Genomic DNA, 23,267 nt, shown 5'->3' on the forward strand with positions numbered 1-23,267 from the left:
GGACAATTTGGTCCAAGTTTAACTACCATTCCAAATTCCTCAGCCGCAAAAAGTGCTGACGACAGATGCATCTCTCCTGGGGTGGGGAGCTCACAAACCCACCCAGCTCCCCTTGGAGTCTCACTTTTTATTTCATTTTTTTGCTTTTGTATTAAACAGAGGTACAGTCATGCTGCGGGCAGGAAGACACTTTGCGCATGTACATTGGAGCACTACTCGTGCTCCAAAATGCTTGCTCAATTTTATTGCTTGGTACTCTGCAGACCCAGGCGACGCAGGATCATCTGCCAACTTGTGAGAATGTGAAGCCTACTATCCTCGGAGCATACCTGCTACAGGTAAGTATCTTCGCTTTTTGGTGGTAGTCACTTCAGCATGCAGGGTCGGTGAGCTGCTGCTGATCTTCCTTATGCTAAATTTTATAAATGTGGGTTTATGCACGTATCATACACTACTTAAGGATGGTATTGGAATTTCACCTTAACCAGTCAATTGTTCTGCCATCATTTTTTTCCCCAAAGTAACATGCCCATCTTGGTGAAAGTGCACTGCTACTTAGACTGCAAGAAAAACATTTCCTTTCTATCTGGAGTGGACTAAAGCCCACAGAAAGTCCACACAGCTTTCTGTTTATGGGGATTGCCATGAGTTAATGCAGCCTTCCAAATTGGCTAGCAGACTGCATTTCCTTCACTTATGCCCAGACTAGAGAGGTTGCACGGGGACAGAAATCCAACCCGTTCCCATTCGTCCCCGTAGGAATCTAACCCGTCCCCGTAGGGAATCTTACCCTCCCCGCAAGAATTTAACCTGTCCTCACCCACAAGAATTTAATGAGTACATTAAAAAAATTCCTGTCAGTTCTCTGTCTCTGGGTTTGAGCCGCAGCACTGCAGGCAAGGAAGGAACGGAAGGTTGGAACACTCTGGTGCGCACATATAGACTTCTCTTAGCACACAGTGCCAGTGAATCAGAGAACACCACATGCACGCGCCAGTAGTCAGGTAACATGTGATGCTCATGCTTATGTCAGAGCTGAGGTCTGCACATCAGCCCGGAAGCAGAGAGGATTAGTAAATGACAGCAGATAAAACCGGATCTCTCCATCCAGTCTGCTCAATAGTCACAATCATTATCCATTCATGATTAAATCAACAATGAATGTGATATTATATACTTGATTATGGTCTTTCTGTGGCGTTTCTGGGACATAGACCATAGAATCCGCCTGGGCCTATCCTTATGTTCCAACTGCTTGAGTTGCCCTCAAAGCGCACTCCAGCCTATTCATCTTCTCATTTGCAGACACAGACCGTAAAAGTCTCTCCAGCACTGTCCTCATGTTCCAGCCACTAAGTTGGTGTCTAAACCTTTTCCAGCCCATCCAAAACCAGATTGCCATATATGAGAACCAAGACTGTACAGGTCTCCTGGTATCGGCCCTAGTTCATCACAGCCAGAGTCACCCATGTAAGTGTCACACGCACATCCAGTTTTTTCCATTTTCTAAATAGAGATCCTCGGTGTCATCCCATGCTTTTTGAATTTCTCACCATTTGTATCTCTACACCTCCTTGATGGCGGCTTCCACATCTGTGCTGTTAAAGCAACGGAGGAGGAGACAGCACTCAAGAACTGGTAGGTGGCGCAAGTGCAGCATACACTTCCACGGGAAACCCCCAGGACTGTTCCGTCCCCACGGACCCGCAGAACTACTTCCGTCCCCGTGGGAATCCCGCGTGTTCTGGCGGGATTCCCGCAGAACCCTGTTCCCTTGCAAGTCTCTAGCCCCGACCTCAACTGGTCCAGAGAGTCATGTCAACAGCTCAGTGTCGGAGCCATGGCTGTGTCAATATCCCACTTGACATAAACCTCCATAAGAGCTACAATGTGGCTTCAGTCAACACTTTCACATCTCACCATTTCTAGCGCAGGACTCCTGATGGAATAGCTGGTTTGGTGTCAGTTCTTGAGAAGTTGGAGTCTAGAATCCACTCCACCCCCCTAGGCCCTTTGTTTTCTGTTCCAGGCTGTCTTTATTTTAAAAATTCTATTTGGTATTTGGGCCTTCCTCATTGCAGGCTCTAGTTGTAGTTCCCTCCTCTGAGACAGCCTGGAGTTTCCATCAGCGTGCTTATTGCATCCTGCTTTTCCTCAAAAGCAAACCTATTCACCCCATAGCAAGTGTCCTCCAAGGACAGCAGGAAAAAATATCCATACTGTACCAACCACCTCCCTTTGGAGTTGAATTCTGTCAGCTATTGTATTAGTCTGAGCTGGTCCTGTGACAACAGCAGGCAGGAAGACATGTGCATACGTGGTAGACATTTTCCAGAAGAACTCTGGGAAGCACTTCAGTGTCAGAATCTATCAGATGTCGCCCATCAGTGTGGATGTTATCCTATTGTCCTCAGAGAACACTTACTAAAGGTGAGTAATTTTGCAGTCTAATGTTTTCTCTTTTATAAATATAAAATATGGTTTTTAAGTTCAGTTTTTCCATTTGTATGGTTTTACCTTTCTCTTGGCAGGAGACACGGCACGTTCTTCATATCGTTTGTAATTCAAATCTATCCAAGATGCAGCTACCAAATGTAAGTTTACCAAATGTAAGTAAACGTATATACCGAGAAAGTGGCATGTGCAAGTTCTAATTTAAAAATGCTAATAGTTATATGGTGTGGTTGAGGCATTCTCTAGCTTTCACTAGTTAACATAATTCCTCATGCACTTGCTTGGTGCATAATTTATGAATATTTACCACTTCTTGGCAGAGTGGAGGAAAACATACATAACCTTAGATAAATTATGCCCCTTGCATTTTATTTTTAGTACTAAAATGAAAAATTAATTTTTAATATGCAAAAGTTTCCATTGCCTGTAGTAAAGTAGCAAAGTTCAAACTAATACCAAGTAACAGAGGGAATCGGTACCAAAAATTTCAAGAATTGTTTTTAAATTTTTGAACAAAAAAGCACATCACAGCGTATGAGAAGAAATATAACTCCCTGCCACCCCATATGAATCCAGCAATATAAATTGTCCATCCAACTTAAGTACATCAAACAGTTCAACTGTTCGAAACCAGACTATGGGCCACATGGGTCAGTGTGAACCAGAAAGGCTCCCATTTTAGCTGCAAGTGCTGACCTGATCTCATGTCCCAGTCCTGCACAGCTGTCCCTGGCTCTAATAGCAATAATCGAATCATATGTGCACTAGTGGGACAATGTAGGACAATCTGGGCAAGCATGGCTGACCTATATATGCTAAAAGGTGCTCCTGCATATGTATATAGCTATTGTTGGCTATTATGAGAGCCATAAGCAATCTTGCTCTTATAAACCCAAAAGTTAATCATAGCTTAGGAAGGTACAAATCAGCAAACTAGCTTCAAAAGTTTATAAATGGTGAAAGTGTAAAACAGCTGCGAGTGTGGCATAATTCCATCATGCCAGTAAGTCTTAAAGAACCAAGAGAATCCATGTTGGAATCACATAGCTGCCCTAATGCAAGTTGTTTTGCGGTAGTGCTGGGTCAGACTCTGTAACATTGTGTGAAAGCCATATGCTCTGCATAAGGCTGCTGCAGCTAATCAAACCAGTCCAGATGCTTGTGTTTGTGCTGTCCTGTCAGCAGGTGGAAGACTAAACTACTGAGCTGTGATATCACTTTAAAATCCTGTGCACTGTGCCCCCCCCCCCCCCCCCCCCCCCCCCCCCCCCCGCCAGTCTATTTCCCAGTCTCCAGCAGATGGTCATACCAGACATGGGAAGCCTACCAATATTGAATTGCTGCTAAACAGTTTCAAGCAGCAGTTGTCTGTATCAGTACTTCGGTCTTTATTTACCCACTGTGTTTTAACTGAAGAAGACTGTTCTGAAAAGGCATTGGTTTTCTTTGTCTGGCTAGCCTTTATGCGGTTAGTGGTGTTTTTAATATGGCTGCGCTGCAGGATAAAAATAAGTGCTGTTCAGTTTGTGAGGCACAAAAGTCAGCTACTGCAGTGAAGGGAAAATGCTGTGGTTTCCTTTCTCAGGGTGCTGAAGGTTCTGCTGGCCTTGAGCAGCTGGCAAGTCAGTGTGACTGATTCTGCAGCAGACCCAGTTTTGACAGGAGATGCTGCCAGAGACTGTTGTATTCCTGCTTTAGGACAGCAATGTGTCCTTCTCCTGTAGGTAGATACAAGACTTTGGTTTTGCTCAGAATTTCTCACCTCTTGTTGCACAGAGCCTTTTGTATGGGCAGATTACTTCTGTTTTACCTAACATCCCTGCTGCTTCTCCTAATGTAGCTTTAAGCAGCCAGGGTTGGAAATGGTAGAAGATCAGGAAGGTAGGCTTTCTGAGCAAAGGAGTTAGATTCAGCAAACAGTTGGACTAGAGGACAATGTCTTCTCTGAGGGGCTGAAGTTCCACCAGCAGAGGATCGTTCTGTGATTGAATTTTTGTTAAGGAGGACTGGGCTACTTTAATTTCCCAGGTTTTTGATGGAGAAGTCCAGTTCTAGTTTGTTTCTCAGGACCTCCTTTTGGTTGCTAATTGAAAGCCCTTCCAAGGTGTTCCCTATTCTTCAGTTAATCATTTCTTGCGGAATGGGAGGTTTAAAATGCCAGTTTAAGCAGTCTAGGCGGTTACCTAGTATATCAGTCTGAAAGATTCAAGCTGTCTAAGGTAGATGTAGTGGCTTTGGCTATGACAGACTACTATCATGGGTGTGTGTGTGTGGGGGGTGGGTTGCAGTGTAAGATCCCCAGCACTGCAGGATCGGGTCTTTTGAAGTAAGCAGTTGAAGTCTGTTAACCTTGCCGGTGGCTGTCTAGAGGCTGTGTAACTTGGTCAAGTTTTATGTGGTCAAAGCAATTGGTGGAAAAAGGAAGGAAGTGCACATCGCCGAAGATGGAATCCTGAATTCAGAGCTCCTCCAGCCCCTAATTTTCCATCCACCAATATCCATGCAGTAGGAATAATCTACATTCCACCATGCACAACCAGATAGGTCTTGCTCTACTACGACAGAGGACTCCGGAATGTTGCTCCCTCAGCAAACAAATCTTAAGGATTTTGCTTATAATCCACAACATCTGGCACAAACAGCAGTGATAACAAAGATGGTGCCGGCTGGTGAAATGGCACCACTCCAGCTTACGCAGTGCTTGGAAACCGAACAGGAGTTTTCTGAAAAGCCAGCAGAAGAGAGAACCACTGCAGGAGCTTCTGATACTGCTACAAGAGATAAGATATCAAAGCGGTATGAGAGGAGCTATTGACGCTAGCAGCAGACCTCCGAGGGGAGATAAGAGAATTAGGCCATTGAGTAGAGGATTCAGAGATGTGTATTGAGGAACATAAAGAAGCCCTCATAGGCCTAGAAGCCTCCTTCGCCAAGCAGCTCATAGACCATATCCTACTACTGGACAAAGTTGAAGATCTACAAAATCAAAGACATCGCTCGAATATTTGGATTTGAGGAGTCCCAGAATCGACGGGTTATAATAATTGTGCACTGGTGGTACAAAAAGATTTGCTAGCATGTTACTATCAGAGAAAGGTCAAGCAGTGATGCTGGTGCACATTAAACTGGCATTGTGTGGCAAATCGCCAAAAAGCAAATCTACCCAGAGATCTTTGAGGGGCATTTTTGAAAGAAACATCTTAAGTTGGAATTTGGACGTCTTTGTAAAATGTCCAAATTCGGAGGCGGGGAAAAGGTCATTTTCAAAAAAGATGGACGTCCATTCTGAAAATACCAAGGACATCTGGATTTGGATGCCCTTAGATTTGGACGTCTTTGATTTTCAGCGATTTTCGAAACCAAAGACGTCCAAGTCTAAAACGTCCAAATGCAAGCCATTTGGTCGTGGGAGGAGCCAGCATTTTTGTATTACACTGGTCCCCCTGACATGCCAGGCCAACAATGAGGCACCCCTAGGGGCACTGCAGTGGACTTCATAAAATGCTCCCAGGTACATAGCTCCCTTACCTTGTGTGCTGAGCCCCCCAAAAACCTACTACCCCAACTGTGCACCACTACCATAGCCCTTACAGGTGAAGGGGGGCACCTAGATGTGGGTTCAGAGGGTTTTCTGGTGGGTTTTGGAGGGCTCGCTGTTTCCTACACAAATGTAACAGGTGGGGGGGGGGGGAGATGGGCCTGGGTCCACCTGTCTGAAGTGCACTGCACCTACTAAAACTACTCCAAGGACCTGCATGCGCTGAGGCTGGCAATCTGTATTTCTAAAGATGTTTTTTGAGGGTGGGAGGGGGTTAGTGACCACTGGGGGAGTAAGGGGAGGTCATCCTGATTCCCTCTGGTGGTCATGTGGTCATTTCGGGCACCTTTTTTGTGCCTTATTTGTAATAAAAACAAGTCTGGGTGAAAATGTCCAAGTTTTAGTCTGGATGTTTCTGCTTTTTTCCATTATGGCTCAAAGGACGTCCAAGCCTTAGGATGTCTCTAAGAGATGGACATCCAAATGCCGATTTATGTCGGAAGATGGACATCCATCTCTTTCAAAAATGAGCTGATTGCATTGTTTTACCAATTACAAGACCAAGGAAGCAGTCCTGTAGGAAGCTAGAGCGAAAACTCCAATATGGGATATATACAGCATGGAACTGTGTATCAGAACTTGGCGGCATTAACCTTACACCGCAGAGGAGAACTTAGGCCTCTAACTGCATACCTCCAGAAAGGGGTTGAAATGTAGTTGGCATATCCCTTTGCATTAGCCTTCTATCTAGAAGGGAAGCACTATACTCCTAAAATTACTGAATGAGGCAAGTGCCATTTTTCCTGACTTGATACTTCCTTTTTTTTTATCATCTAATTCGACAAAATCATCGCAACACTATGCTCTGAAGTCACTCAGTTCTTGCCCCAAATAGCAGCGGGTTACCAGAGGTAGAGGATTCCTGACGCGTCAGGAATCAAACTCTACATTGATACCTATATCTGGAACATGAGAAATCATGACTGTTCTGGAAAAAACTTATATGAATCATAGGGGACACTTGCCTGTGCTACATGAGGTGAGCCTGCATCTTACCGGTATTGGGATTATTATTGGAACCTAAAGTTGGACATGTTGGCGGTTTACACAGTTGGAACTTGATATGGTTGTGTAAGTTGTAAAATTATTTAACATGTGACTTTGGGAGGTATATTCTTACTTACATAAAGAGCTGTGTATCAACAGTCTCTTCCTCATACATGACCTTTTTGACCATGCCTAGTGCGGTATGCCTCCCTGTCTTCACTGACGGAAGCTTTGGGGGTGGGGGGGGGGGATATTGAGAATTTATACTACGATTTGATGGAGGGGCAGTTACCTCAAAGTGGATTGCAGCATTGGAGGGGATCCGGGATTAAGCTATTTAGGGGTAGTGATCTACAGTTTCATAATCTGGAATTGATATGCATGTCTCTTAACAAGGGTCTGAATGTACTATATAAACGTCAACTATTATTTAAGGAGGTGAGGCGACTGCAGGCAGATGTGCTCTTTATTCAAGAGACTCATTTACTATCTAAATATGAATATTTACTTAAGCAAACAGCAGTGTACGCTGTAGTGCAGTTTGCTTCCAATCGCGTCCACCTCAAAACTGCAAAGGGTGGGTATACTGTTGGGTGGACGTCACCCTTGGCAGGTGCATAAGAAAATCATCGATAGAGAGGGATGCTTTTTGATACTGATTGTGGAACACTGGAGAACAAAAAAGATACAACAAAACGACAAACATATACTACGAGAGGCAAAATTGACCCACTAATATTCTGGCAACAATTCTATACGGACGAATGGACAATACCTACAGACTCACCCCAATTTCTCCAAGATTGGGATAACAGATGCAGAACAACGCTAGACAATATAGCACCACTTCAACCCAGAACCTCACATAGAAAAAACTCAATACCATGGTTTAACAAAGAACTGAAGAACTAAAACACAAGTCAGAAGATTGGAAAGAGCATGTGAGCAAGAAAAAAGACGAAAAAAAACACACAAAGACTGGAAACAACTACAAAGAAAATACAAATACACGATCAGACAAAACTAAGGGACCTATTACAAACCAAAATAGGGGGTCACGTGATGACTGCTCCTGAGTAGCAGCAAGAGGAGAGAGCTCCCCAGACTTCTCCGAAAAATCAGCCAAAAATCAGCTGTTAGTACACCCCCGTTGGACAAATAAGTGCGAGGGAAGAGGTCGAGAGTGGAAGATAACGATGGCCAGATACTTTGGGCGTGGGGACTGGCCGGTGTGCGTGCTTATTTAAAAATGAAGAAAAAAGCCCTCAGAAAATTAGGAGCTTACTATAGAATGAAGTTTTTTAGCCAATGATCGAACCGTGGTGCGTGTTACAAAAATTCATATAACCGCACACTAAACCCTGGGTATTTTACCCACGGTTTCTGAGGGCTTTTCTTCATTTTTAAATAAGCACGTTATCGCCACTGGTACATTAATTTTGTATTAGGTTACTTTTTGCTCCAGTGTCACTGCTACGTTCTATTGACTGGCCGGTATGCCCACAGAAACCGGGAGGCCTAAGAAACAAAACCGCACCATCGTGGAAAGCGAGCAAGATGGCGATGACTCCAGAGCCCGCGACAGGGCGGAGAAAAATGCGGGCGACTGGCAAGAGAAATCTCAACAACAGTATCAGCGGCGCTGGAGGACGCTTAAACAAAATCCAATCGGCAGTAGAAGAAATTAATGAAAAAATTTGACGTGCAAGCACATAGACTGACCGAAGTGGAACAACGTGTGCGGGCGCAGGAGGAAACTCGCAAAGCATGGCAGCCCAGATTACAGCTCTGCAAAAAGAAGCTGCAATACTTAAAGACAAGTTGAAGAACAAGAAAAACCGTAACCGACGCAACAACCTACGGGTGTGGGATTGTCCTGAGATGGTAAAGGATGTAGATTTATATAAATTCTTCAGCGAGTGGCTGCCAGCGCAATTAGGCCTCGTCGGGAGCGCGGGCTCCTGGCAATGTGATCGAGCGCATCGAATAGGGGCTCGCCGAGAAGGTGAAGACAACCCAGAACAGCGATTGCGCATTATATCAACTGGAGAGAGAAAGAGGCCTCCTGAAGCAGAGCCGTTCAGGGACATTCACAGCTGCAGTACGAGGGGCGTAAAATTTTGCTCTTTAATGCTTATTCTCATCAGTGGCACAACTACGACGAGCAATGGCTCCAACCTGCACCCAGCTGTACAACAAGGGAGTCAGGTTTTCGCTCCTGTATCCTGCAAATTAAAAGTGTGGCACGGAGGAAAGAACCTGGTGTTTTCAGGGGCCCAGGAGGCTAAGGCCTTTGCGGAAAGCTTGAATCGGGATATTCAAGGAGAGAACAACCAGTGACTGAGCAATCATTAAAGAGGAATGGAGTGAGTGATAAGACTTATAAAGTTTGTATTTCCTCTAAGGCTTGGGTCATATCCTGAATAAATAAGGCCCAGTTGAAAAGGGTCCTAGACAGAAAGAGAAATGGTTCTTTAACATAAACAGCTGCACAGCGGGGGACCGAGTGTAGTGCAAATTACCAACAGGCACTGTTAGGAGGAGATGATAAGAGCCAGCACCTCACTGTCGTAGAGGATTGCTTGTAACAATTAAAGCAGGAGTTGCCAAGATGTGCGAAACTAGACACTGAAGGGACATCAGGAATCCCTAAGGACGTATATAAAGTTTTGATTGGTTTGTTTAGAAGTTGTGGGGGAGCTGGAGCGAGGGGGAGGGGGGACTTTCAAGTTTGTTCTTGCTGTATGACAGAGGGAAGGGAAGGTTGATAAGAAGGGAGTTTCCAAAAGTTTATAGGGAAGAGGGGGAGGGGGAGGGGGAGGAGGGGGTAGAGGGAAATATGAGGTTAAGGGGGGAGGAGAGGGGAGCCTGTCTGTATAGAGAGTACAAAGAGGAGCAAATAAACAGGGAGGTAGTAAAGGAGGTAAATGGATTCTGGAGGGCTTGGCTGGGAGGCCCACTGGAATGTACGTTAGGTACCATGGAGGACAGGGACAATTGTATAAGAGATGGTTAACTTAAAGCTGTTGTCTCTGAATGTGGATGGCATCCACTCTCCAATTAAGCGTACCAAAATATTATCTTCGTTAAGAAAGGAGGGTGCAGACATAGCCTTTCTCAGGAAACGCACCTGGCCAATTCTGAACATGAAAGCTGAAGAAGGGGGGGTAGGAGAGGTGGTTTATTCGTCATACACTAGTAGGAAACGGGGAGTGGCCATTCTTATACACAAAACAGTTACCACTAACTATCCACAAGGTGTTACAAGATAAGGAGGGAAGATATATCATCATCATGGGAGAATGTGGGGTCGAAAGCTGAGTCTTTGTAATATTTATGGACCTAATTGTATATAACCACAAATTCTTTTCAGATATAGTAGCACGGGCGGCCTCTTATCTGGAGTACCAGATGATCCTAGGAGGGGAATTTGAACACCATGGCGGACCCCACCATCGACTGTAAACCAGCCAAATAAAAACTAAGGGATGGCATCAAAGGGATTTCTCCGAGGACAAGCAGGCTTGCTTGTTCTCACTGATGGGTGACGTCCTCGGCAGCCCCTTCCAATCGGAATCTTCCTAGCAAAGTCCTTTGCTAGCTCTCGCGCGCCCCGCGCGGCCGTCTTCCCGCCCGAAACCGGCTCGAGCCGGCAGTCTTCTTCGTCCGCACTCGGTACGGCTGTGTTTTTTGCCGTGTTGAGCCCCGGAGAGTCGACCTCGCGCTTCCGTTATCTAATCGACGTGTTTTTTTCTTCGGAAAAGTTCTTTTCGTTCGGAAAGTGCTCCGGAAACCCCCTTGGGTTTCGTTGCCCCTTCCCGTATTTCCAGTTTTTGCCCCGGTAAGTTTTCTTTTCGTTGTCGGGGTAGGCCTCTTTTCGGCCTCGGTCGAGATTTTCTCCCTTAAAGTTTTGGTGCTCCAAATTCGTTTTTGACTTCGCCGGCGTGATTTTTCCGCCCTTGACATCGAAGCTTCCAGCGGCTTCAAGAAGTGCACCCAGTGCGCCCGGGTAATCTCGCTCACTGATAGGCACTCTTCGTGTCTTCAGTGTCTGGGGGCCGAGCACCGTCCCCAGAACTGTAGTCTGTGTTCCCTCTTACAAAGGCGGACTCAATAGCGAGAATTGGCCCAGTGGAACGTTTTGTTCTCGGGCTCTTCGTCGGCATCGGCACCGGGGTCATCGTGTGCATCGACGTCATCAGCGTCCAGACCTTCTTCCTTGGCTGCCAGTGCATCGAGTGCATCGAGGCATCGGCCCTCTGCCTCGGCGCCGAGACATCGGATAGCTGCATCGACGTCGGCGGGTACCGGGACCTCGTCTCCTGATGTCGTCGGACGGTGGTGCATCGAGTGGAGTGCAGGTGAGGGCTGTCCATTCCCTGCTGGTGGCGGTGAGCCCTCGGGTGGGTCTCCTCCTACCCTGAGGGCTCCTGCGGTACAGCCCCCCCCGAGACCGACCTCCTTCGGCCTCGGCCCCGAGGAAGCGACGGCTGGATTCTACGTCCTCCTCGTCGGTGCCGGGGAGCTCCGGTGACATGCTTCGGAAGAAGTCGAAGAAGCATCGACACCAGTCCCCTCCCCGCGTCGGCACCGAGAGCTCTGGGTCGCCGAGGGAGTCGGCACCCAGCAGGCATCGGCACCGACTGCTCACCCTCTGTTCAGGAGGTGTCGATGCGCTCCACTCTGGACAGCCCGGAACAGCCTCCACGCCCGGAACAGGTTCTGACGTCGACGCCTGCATCGACCTCCATGCCTTTCTCTGCAGCCGCTCTGAACGAGAGCCTCCGGGCCGTTCTCCCAGAGATTCTGGGAGAGCTGTTGCCGCCCTACCCCTCCGGTACCGGCGGTGCTTGCGCCTCCGGTACCGGCGAGCGTGGCGCCGGCTGGCCCATCGCCAGGGGTGAGGTCCCCGACGTCGGTACCGCGTGCGGTTGCCGACTGCGGCCACCTCCCAGGAGGGCTCCCCAACTACGTCGGCGGAGGGAGCTTCGCCGATGCGGGCGAGGGAGTCTACCTCTCAACGCCCCCATCGTGGACGTGGCTCCACGGAGTCGAGCCGGGCACAGTTGCAGACGCAGGTCCGTGAACTTGTGTCTGACACCGAGGGTGAGGCCTCGTGGGAGGAAGAAGAAGACCCCAGATATTTCTCTGACGAGGAGTCTGAGGGTCTTCCTTCTGATCCCACTCCCTCTCCTGAAAGACAGCTTTCTCCTCCCGAGAGTCTGTCTTTGCTTCCTTTGTCCGGGAGATGTCTACGGCCATCCCCTTCCCGGGGTTGTGGAGGACGAGCCCAGGGCTGAAATGTTTGAGCTCCTGGACTATCCTTCTCCACCTAAGGAAGCGTCCACTGTTCCCCTGCACCATGTCCTCAAAAAGACATTGCTGGCGAACTGGACCAAGCCTTTAACTAATCCCCACATCCCCAAGAAGATCGAGTCCCAGTACTGGATCCATGGGGACCCAGAGCTGATGCGCACTCAGTTGCCTCAACGACTCTGGAGTTGTGGATCTGGCCCTAAAGAAGGCTAAGAGTTCTAGGGAGCATGCTTCGGCGCCCCCGGGCAAAGACTCTAGAACCTTAGACTCCTTTGGGAGGAAGGCCTACCATTCCTCTATGCTCGTGGCCAAAATTCAGTCTTACCAGCTCTACACGAGCATACACATGCGGAATAATGTGCGACAGTTGGCGGGCTTGGTTGATGCTCTTCCCCCTGAGCAAGCCAAGCCTTTTCAGGAGGTGGTCAGGCAGCTGAAGGCGTGCAGAAAATTCCTGGCCAGAGGAGTTTATGACACTTTTGATGTTGCGTCCAGGGCCGCTGCTCAAGGTGTGGTGATGCGCAGGCTCTCATGGCTGCGTGCCGCCGACCTGGAGAATAGAATCCAGCAGCGGATTGCGGACTCGCCTTGCCGTGCGGACAACATTTTTGGAGAAAAAGTCGAGCAAGTGGTAGAGTCTCTCCACCAGCGGGACACCGCATTCGACAAGTTCTCCCGCCGGCAGCCTTCAGCTTCTACCTCTACAGGTAGACGATTTTTCGGGGGAAGGAAGACTGTTCCCTATACTTCTGGTAAGCGTAGGTACAATCCTCCTTCCCGACAGCCTGCGGCCCAGGCTAAGCCCCAGCGCGGCTCGCTCTCGTCAGCAGCGTGCGCCTCAGCAAGGCCCCGCGGCTCCCCAGCAAAAGCAAGGGGCTGAGCTTTTGACTGGCTCCAGCAGAGCATAGCCGACATCCAAGTGTCAGTGTCGGGCGACCTGCCAGTCGGAGGGAGGTTGAAAGCTTTTCAGAGATCTGCTCAATGGACCCTAGCCTCCCAGTGGTTTCAGGCTGCTGGGGGTCTAGAAGATGTGATCCACCTGCCCACGAGTTTTCTCGAATCCCTGTATTGGTGGACAATCTGGTCCAATTTGACTCTGGGACGTCCTTTCCAATTCCTCAGCCACAAAAGTGCTGACAACGATGCGTCTCTCCTGGGATGGGGAGCTCATGTCGATGGGCTTCACACCCAAGGAAGCTGGTCCCTCCAGGAACGCGGTCTACAGATCAATCTCCTGGAGTTGCGAGCGATCTGGAACGCTCTGAAGGCTTTCAGAGATCGGCTGTCCCACCAAATTATCCAAATTCAGACAGACAACCAGGTTGCCATGTACTATGTCAACAAGCAGGGGGGCACCGGATCTCGCCCCCTGTGTCAGGAAGCCGTCAGCATGTGGCTCTGGGCTCGCCGTCAAGGCATGGTGCTCCAAGCCACATATCTGGCAGGCGTAAACAACAGTCTGGCCGACAGGTTGAGCCGGATTATGCAACCTCACGAGTGGTCGCTCAACTCCCGAGTGGTGCGACAGATCTTCCAAGCGTGGGGCCACCCCCTTGGTGGATCTCTTCGCATCTCGAGTGAACCACAAGTCTCTCAGTTCTGTTCCAGGCTTCAGGCCAACGGCAGACTGGCATCGGATGCCTTCCTCCTGGATGGGGGGAGGGCCTGCTGTATGCTTATCCTCCCATTCCTCTGGTGGGGAAGACTTTGTTGAAACTCAAACAAGACCGAGGCACCATGATTCTGATTGCTCCTTTTTGGCCGCGTCAGATCTGGTTCCCTCTTCTTCTGGAGTTGTCCTCCGAAGAACCGTGGAGATTGGAGTATTTTCCGACCCTCATCACGCAGAACGAAGGGGCTCTTCTGCATCCCAGCCTCCGGTCCCTGGCTCTCACGGCCGGATGTTGAGAGCGTAGACTTTGCCTCTTTGGGTCTGTCAGAGGGTGTCTCCCGCGTCTTGCTTGCTTCCAGGAAAGATTCCACCAGAGGAGTTACTTCTTTCTGTGGAGGAGGTTTGCCGTCTGGTGTGACAGCAAGGCCCTAGCTCCTCGCTCTGTCCTACACAGACCCTGCTTGAATACCTTCTGCACTTGTCTGAGTCTGGTCTCAAGACCAACTCTGTAGAGTTCACCTTAGCGCAATCAGTGCATACCATTACCATGTGGAAGGTAAGCCGATCTCGGGACAGCCTTTAGTTGTTCGCTTCATGAGAGGTTTGCTTTTGTCAAAGCCCCCTGTCAAGCCTCCTACAGTGTCATGGGATCTCAATGTCGTTCTCACCCAGCTGATGAAACCTCCTTTTGAGCCACTGAATTCCTGCCATCTGAGGTACTTGACCTGGAAGGTCATTTTCTTGGTGGCAGTTACTTCCGCTCGTAGGGTCAGTGAGCTTCAGGCCCTGGTAGCCCAGGCTCCTTACACCAAATTTCATAATAACAGAGTAGTCCTCCGCACTCACCATAAGTTCTTGCCAAAGGTCGTGTCGGAGTTCCATCTGAACCAGTCAATTGTCTTGCCAACATTCTTTCCCCCGTCCTCATTCCTGCCCTGCTGAACGTCAGCTGCACACATTGGACTGCAAGAGAGCATTGGCCTTCTACCTGGAGCGGACACAGCCCCACAGACAGTCCGCCCAATTGTTTGTTTCTTTTGATCCAATAGGAGGGGAGTGGCTGTAGGGAAACGCACCATATCCAATTGGCTAGCAGATTGCATTTCCTTCACTTACGCCCAGGCGGGGCTGGCTCTTGAGGGTCATGTCACGGCCATAATGTTAGAGCCATGGCTGCGTCGGTAGCCCACTTGAAGTCAGCCTCCATTGAAGAAATTTGCAAAGCTGCGACGTGGTCATCTGTCACACATTCACATCTCATTACTGCCTGCAGCAGGATACCCGACGCGACAGTCGGTTCGGGCAGTCAGTTCTCAGAACCTGTTTGGGCTTTAGGATCCAACTCCACCCCCCGAGGGCCCTGTTTGTTCTGTTCCAGGCTGCACTCTCAGTTAGTTGGTAAATTTTTTAGGTCAATCTCAGTTATGTCCTCGCCGTTGCGAGGCCCAATTGGACCATGGTTTGTTGTTTTGAGTGAGCCTGGGGGCTAGGGATACCCCATCAGTGAGAACAAGCAGCCTGCTTGTCCTCGGAGAAAGCGAATGCTACATACCTGTAGAAGGTATTCTCCCGAGGACAGCAGGCTGATTGTTCTCACAAACCCGCCCGCCTCCCCTTTGGAGTTGTGTCTTCCCTTGAAGTGTATTGTCTTGCTACATACTGGACTGGCCGGCTCGAGCCGGTTCGGGCGGGATGACGGCTGCGCATGCGCGGTGCACGCAGGGCGCGCGAGAGCTAGCAAAGGACTTTGCTAGGAGATTCCGGATGGAGGGGCTGCGAGGACGTCACCCATCAGTGAGAACAATCAGCCTGCTGTCCTCGGAGAATACCTTCTACAGGTATGTAGCATTCACTAAATTTTTTGGTGCACCAATTAGGGCTAGTGGATATATGGAGAACATTGCACCCCCAGGATGTGGAATTTACATTTTTTTCCAATCCACACAATGTCATATTCCAGATTAGATTATTTCTAGTACACAGCTCACTGTCACAGTGGCAAAGGCGGCCGCATATAATAGATAACACACTTTCTGACCATTCGGCTATATCGCTATCGATAGCCTACACAGCTGGTGGAAGGGGAGGAGGGTGTGGAGATTCCCCCCATCCTTATACAGAGATAATGCGTTCAGAACTTTTTTTGAAAGAAAAGTGGGAAGAATATCAGAAGTTTAATGATACCCGGAGGTGACACCGGACTATATTGGGAGGCAGCTAAGGTAGTGATGAGGGGTCATATATTAGCTTACACGGCGGGGAAAAGAAAAAGGTGGGAAGCGGAGTTGTTGTGCTCTCCATTGAGTACCAGCAACTCCGAAGACAACACGTAAGAAGCACAGATACAGAATACAAGGAAAAACTGATAAAGACAAAGACGCGCATTGATCATCTGCTTAACATGCGGGCAGAGCGAGATATTTATTACCAGAGATTTAAATTATTTCAATGGGGAAATAAAGCAGGGAGGCTTATGGCTAACTTAGTGAGACCCCACAGAAAGAGACAGGTTGTTACCTCCATCAAAGATGGGGAAGGCCGTTTATATCAACAGGAGGCCCAAATTACAGAGCCAATTTTGTACATTATTACAAGTCCCTATATGCTGAAAGGGAGGGGGACGTAGCGCAGAGAGAGATTTTCTTTGAAAACCTCCTATGCCAACTTTCTCAGACGACCAGGTGCAAGGATGAGTGCCCCTAAACAGCACAAGAAGTGAGACAAGGGATAAAAGCACTAAAATTAACTAAACGCTCCAGGGAACGGATGGCTCTGGATCAGAATTTTTATAAAATTCTAATAGAGGAGGTCCCTGGTCCCTTAGCAGGTATGTTTAATAACATGACGGAGGGGGGAGATAGAGGACACAACAGCCCAAACCTAGCACATATAATATTACTACCTAAACCGGGAAAGGACCCGGGGCAAGTAGGATCTTACCGGCCAATTTCATTATTAAATCAAGATGTAAAGCTTTGGCAGCCATCTTAGCTAAAAGAATGAATATCTCACTGGCCGGGGTTATCCAAGAAGATCAGGCGGGATTTGTCCCAGGACGGTATGCCTCGATGAATCTAATAAGAGCTTTAGCGGCAATACATACATTTAAAGGGTCTGGGGGGAGGGAAGCCATAGCGGGCTTAGACATGGAAAAAGCCTTTGATAGCATATCGTGGCAGTACTTATTTTGGGTAATGGGGAAATATGGGATACGAGGTAGATTCTTAGATTGGGTGAGAGCTCTCTACAACAGACCGAGTGCTAGGCTAATGATAAATGACTCCCTGACAGAAAGCTTTGATCTAAGGAGAGGAACAAGACAGGGGTGCCCGTTATCTCCACTCCTGTTCTCACTGGCAATCAAAATCAGGCAGAGTGACAAGGTTAAGGGGCTCCGGGTAGGGGGGAGGGAGATTAGAATTAATCTATTTGCGGATGATATTCTACTTTATATTCAGGATGCATCTATACACCTAGACCAGGCACTCCTGATAGTACAGGATTTTGGGGGCATATCAGGCCTGAAAGTAAACTGCGATAAATCGGAATTACTTCTGCTTTCGGATGGTCAGGCCAATCCAGGGAAAGGGAACTATTCTATTCCACCAGTGAAACAATCCATGCGCTACCTAGGTATACATTTGAGTACTAATGCAAAGGTGGTGTATAAAAAAAACATACTGGACCACATAGATAAGATCAAACAACTTTGCGGGAAGTGGAAAGACCTTCCGTTGTCCTTATGTGGGAGGACAGCTTTGGTTAAGATGGTGTTGCTGCCAAAGCTGCTATACCCAATCCAGGCCATACCTATTTGGATCAAGAGACAAGATGACAGGTCTTTTAGATCAATTATCCGATCCTTTATATGGAAACAAAAAAGGGCACGAATAGGACACTATGTGTTGATACGTAACAAGGAGAAAGGCGGACTTAATCTGCCTGATATCCGATTGTATAATGTGGCAGCGTTAATGCGCCTCATCCAGGAGGGCATTGGGGATCGGGCAAAATTTATGCCAGCCCAATGGTGGGAGGGGTGGTGTGCCCCATACACATTCATAAATTTATTGCACTCAGCCCCAGGGATGGGTACAATTGCAAATAGGCAGTATAGCTTCTTGACACCGCTCCGCTCTGCGTGGAAATGGTGGAGAAGCAGGCAAAACAAAAGTCCGGTGGCATCGCCATTTCTGAGGATGGTGGGCTTGGTAGATTTCCAGGTGGGTATGGGACCCTCAGTATTTAAGAGCTGGGCAAGGAATGGGTGTCTGACATGGGGTGACTTGGTATCTCCGGATGGACATAACTTTCTATCTTTTACACAGGTGAAGGAGAGGTGGGGGATTACCAATAATCACATGCTACAGTATATGCAAGCTAGACACTACTGGCAGGTGTCGTGGGGGAAACATGGAGATCATTGGACTTATGGTACTCTGGATAAGATGATGTTGAGTCTGCCTCCAGAGGGAAACAAGCTTTCTATTTGGTACAAGATGGTGAAGATGACCATGCCAGAGGGGAACGAGGAGGGGGTGGTCTCCAAGTGGAACAGGGAATTGGGAACACACTTTGTTCAGACACAGTTCAATGCTCTATTTGTGACCCTAGCAGAAATGGTCAAGTCTGCGGACTGGCAGGAAACACAGTTTAAAATACTACATAGGGCATATATCACTAGAGAGAGAGGGAACACAATGAAGCTGTGGGACTCAGATAAATGCATAAAATGCCAAGCAAAAGTGGGTACTTTTTTGCACACTTTTTTGGAATGCTCCAAATTGACTCTGTGGAACGAGATTTTTCAGATACAGGCTAAGGTGCTTCAGATCACAGTAGAATGGTCTTATCAAGCATTATTGCTGGGGGATCAGGAGGCCCTAATTGAACAGGGGCTCTCCCGACCACAAAGGAGATTTCTGTATATGACCATGCTAGCAGCTAAAAAGGTCATATTGCAGTTCTGGACACATGTGGAGCCGGTACCGTATGGATGCTGGTTGACAAAAGTGTCAGAATTGGCACAGTATGAAAAAGCAATGTACAAAGATTCCCCGAACATAGAACATAGGCAATATGCTCAACTATGGTACCAATTCGAAGAACATGTTTCTTCTAATGCTCCCGAAGGGGATTAATTCTCTATGCAGGCAGATAGGGGGGGAGAAGACGGGAAGGGGGGTAACGGGGGGGAAAGTTTGGGGGATAAGTTTGGTATTAGCACCCATTTGTGAGCCAGGGGTTCCGGGGAATTCGGAGGGGGGATGAAATTAAAAATATCAGTGTGGTCATGTGTGAGAGAAAACGAAATATACCTTTGTGATCAAAATATGCTGGCTGAATAGGATAATGGTGCCTTGTATACTGTAAAAAGGACACACAGGCGACCTCGTAGCACTCTGCTGACTTGCCTCTGGAACTCGACCGCTCCCACTATCCCCCACACAGGAGACCTCCTCTGGAGACTGATGCCTTTTCCACTCGGCTTCACTTTGAGTTCTCTAGTCCCCCAGAACCCGCCTGTAGTCAGCAGGCCTTTCTGCACACTTCCCTGGGGATAAAATTATTGCCTGGGTTCCACTAACCCTCTGCTCGTCCCTTGGTTTCAACTTCCAGCCACTGTTATTCAACGGTCAAGGGTAGCAGGGATTCTCTGATGTCCTTGTCTTCAGGGGGTTATTCAACCACAAGGTTCCCTCTGGGATAGTGCCCTTTGTAACTCCCACAGGGGTGCTCTGGTGTGCAGTGGCCCTCTAGTGGCTCCGGCCCGACCTCACCAGCCTTTTGCCTCAGGGAACCACCTTGAAACTTCTCTGTGAATGCATTGACTCAGGCCTCTAGGTTTGGTCCTCCCCTTTCCCTCAGGGTGCCCTCTTCTCTAACCTGCAGTCCTGGCCCGGCCTCCCCGCTGTATCTCCTGGTAACCGACCCACCTTACCAGTTCTTCTGGTGGGGCCCCCCAGGTCACCCTTCTCTGGAAGATAGCACAGCTTCCTCTGCTTGCAAAAATATGCAAATTAGCTGGTTGCATGTAAATTCAGTTTATTAGCTAGGTTACATTCTTTTGGGAACCTGGCTTCCCCACTCTTATTCTGACTGCGATTCACCCTCCCCTGAGACCATTTACTGGGGAACATCTGGGTCTCAGGGTATAACAGCCACCTCCCCTGGATAGGACACACTTTATTCACCTTAACCTTACGGTCCTATCCTCCACCCCACGGCTGTTAGTTCTGTCTCAGTAGCAATTGTGCATAACAATCATATCCATTGCCTGGCCCCCACCAGGTAAGTACCTCTTGCCCTTTGGAGGGAATCTTCTCCTGATCTCTCTCTTGAGCTCTACTTCAGCCAGCCTCTTTCTTCAGTCCCTGGCTTATAATTCTCCAGTTCTGGGTGTTGCAGGTCCCCCCATCTTCTCCCCCTCCCTTGGCTAGAGGATGCTTTTTATAGGGTGCCCAATAATCCACTCCACCTTTCTTTAGGCCTCTCCCCCTGCTTCCAGAAAGGTCCGCACCCAGAACTTTCTCCACCTATCAGCTTCCACTCAGAGAGTACCCCCTGGTGGCCTCCCCGGGAAGTACAAGTCCTATGCCAGGAGCAACCCTAGCTGTTCCTTCTGGTCACTACCATGGACTATACTCTTTGGCTCCCTCTAGTGGCCAGATCAAGGACATTTTAGGTTTTCAATGGGAGAGGCCCTCTGGCGGCCTCCTCATTAAGGGCAGACACTGTGGTTATCAACAATACATAAGTGTAGAATGTAAGCATGTATTGCACTGATGCCAATAAGATAATACAAAAAAACAAAACAAACCAAATAGGACCAAACTTTAAGGATACACACAAACTCTTCTCACTTGTAAACAATCTTCTAAATACTACCAAGGTCACCTCTAACAACGCAGATTACACATCAGCAACCAACCTCGCGAACTACTTCAATGAAAAACATCATAAAACTCCGACTCATGATACCCACTAACACAAAGGCCTACACAAACATCCTGAATGTCTAGACCCAAACCCCGGAGAATCCCAGCAGATCGATCATGGACCGACTTTGACACAATCTCATCAAAAGAAATCTCTATTGGCTAGGAAAATACGCCAAAGTCACAATGCAAATTAGACACCTGCCCTAACAGTCTAATAAGATCCGCACCCAAACAATTCAAAACAGAACTCACCAACCACATAAATTACAGGCTCCAAAATGGACTCTTACCCACGGATAAAGGAAACATCCTACTCACTCCGTTACCGAAAGATGCTAAAAAAAGCACATGGACCTAACCAACTACCGACCAGTAGCATCCATTCCACTCATGACCAAACTCATGGAAGGCATAGTGACGAAACAATTGACTGAATACCTAAATAAATACTCAATTCTACATGAGTCCCAATCAGGATTTCGGACGAATCACAGCACCGAAACTGTACTAGTGTCTGCAATGAACGCATTCAAACAAGCAATTGCGACTGGTAACAACATCCTCCTCCTGCAATTCGACATGTCCAGTGCCTTTGACATGATAACCATGATATACTAATACATATACTAGAATACTTCGGAATAGGAGGCACTGTTCTCAAATGGTTCAAAGGATTCCTGACCACAAGATCATACCAAGTAATAATGAACGAGGACACCACCATGGATACCTGAGTGTGGAGTCCCCCAGGGATCCCCTCTCTCACCAACACTATTCAACCTAATGATGATGCTACTAGCCAATCAAAACCTCAACCCCTACATCTATGCAGATGACGTCACAACTTACATTCCATTCAAACCATGATCTAAATGAAATCACCAACGAGATCAACCAAAGCCTCCAAATAATGCATACCTGGGCAGATGCATTCCAATTAAAACTTAACGCAGAAAAAACACAGTGCCTCACAACATAACACAAAAAACTTCAACACCATAACCACACCATACTATTCCCTTCCGATCTCACAAAACTTGAAAATTCTTGGAGTCACCATTGATCGAATCCTCACTCTCGACAATCACGTGAAAAACACGACCAAAACGATGTTCTACACCATGTGGAAACTTAAAAGAGTAAAACTTTTCTTCCCGAGATACATCTTCCGTACCCTGGTACAGTCAATGGTAATAAGTCATCTGGACTATTGCAATGCACTGTACGCTGGGTGCAAAGAACAGACAATCAAAAAACTCCAAACTGCCCAGAATACTGCCGCCAGACTCATATTTGGAAAAACTAAATATGAAAGTGCAAAACCACTAAGAGAGAAACTTCACTGGCTCCCAATTAAGGAACGCATTGCGTTCAAGATCTGCACGATTATACATAAAATCATTCATGCAGACGCCCCAATCTACATGCTAAACCTCGGGACCTACCTCCCAGAACGCCACAAGATCATCTCGCAAATTTCTCAACCTGCACTACCCCAGCTGCAAAGGACTGAAGTACAAACTGATACATGCCACTACCTTCTCGAACACGAGCACGCAGTTATGGAATGCATTACCCGCAGACTTGAAAGCAATCAACGAAACAACTATCTTTCGAAAAATCTCTGAAAACATTCTTCAACAAGGCCTATAATGAACATCTATAATCTCACTTAGTCGCCTCACCACCCACTCAATCACGAAAGCTCACCTTATACAACTATCCTAATCATCCCTTACTTCTTCCCTCCTCCCTACCTGATCGCTACACATTACTAATTGTATCTGATATCTTGTTATGACAAGGTCAACAAATCTATGTAAGCCACATTGAGCCTGCAAATAGGTGGGGGAATGTGGGATACAAATGCAATAAATAAATAAAAACTTCGAGGTTTGGTATTCACCCTTCTTAATTTATATGCACCCAATCAAAATCAAGGCCTCTTTTTTTTTTTTTTTTTTTTTTTTTTTTTTTAACAAGTGTCAGGTATTCTGGCAAACAGTGTAGAAGGTATGCTTTTGATAGGTGGTGACTTTAATATCCTGAACACCGTAAAGGATATTCAGCCATTAGGTTAATTATGCAAAAAGGGATCATTCCCGGGCCCTTTCGTTTGTAGGGTGGAATGGGGAAAGGCAAAATAGATGGAAGAAAGAGGCGGAGATTAAAAGCCAAGAGGAGGAAGAGGGTAGGAGAGAAGTGAGATGATGAAGTCGATGGATGGGCAGTGAGTTCCTGTAGCGGAGAGAGGTAGTGGGGTGAGGGAAAAGATTAGGAAGAGAATGTGAATAGGGGCCATAAATGACTGAGGTACTTTAGCAACTGTGAAGAAGATTAGATGTAAAGAGAAAAATGC

At 47.6% G+C, this 23,267-nt stretch overlaps 1 protein-coding gene across 3 annotated transcripts in view; it reads left to right on the forward strand.

Annotated features, from left to right (window-relative positions):
- HERPUD1 (homocysteine inducible ER protein with ubiquitin like domain 1) overlaps window positions 1–23,267 on the forward strand; it is a 153,960-nt gene that overhangs the window by 56,176 nt on the left and 74,517 nt on the right. For 2 of the 3 annotated variants that reach the window (XM_030203724.1, XM_030203726.1), the window contains exon 3: window positions 2,532–2,609. In XM_030203724.1, the coding sequence (XP_030059584.1) occupies window positions 2,532–2,609 (78 nt within the window). The remainder of the gene's footprint in view (window positions 1–2,531; window positions 2,610–23,267) is intronic. The other variant, XM_030203725.1, reaches the window with a different exon arrangement.

This window comes from Microcaecilia unicolor, chromosome 5 (assembly GCF_901765095.1).
Source record: "Microcaecilia unicolor chromosome 5, aMicUni1.1, whole genome shotgun sequence".
Lineage (NCBI taxonomy): Eukaryota > Metazoa > Chordata > Amphibia > Gymnophiona > Siphonopidae > Microcaecilia > Microcaecilia unicolor.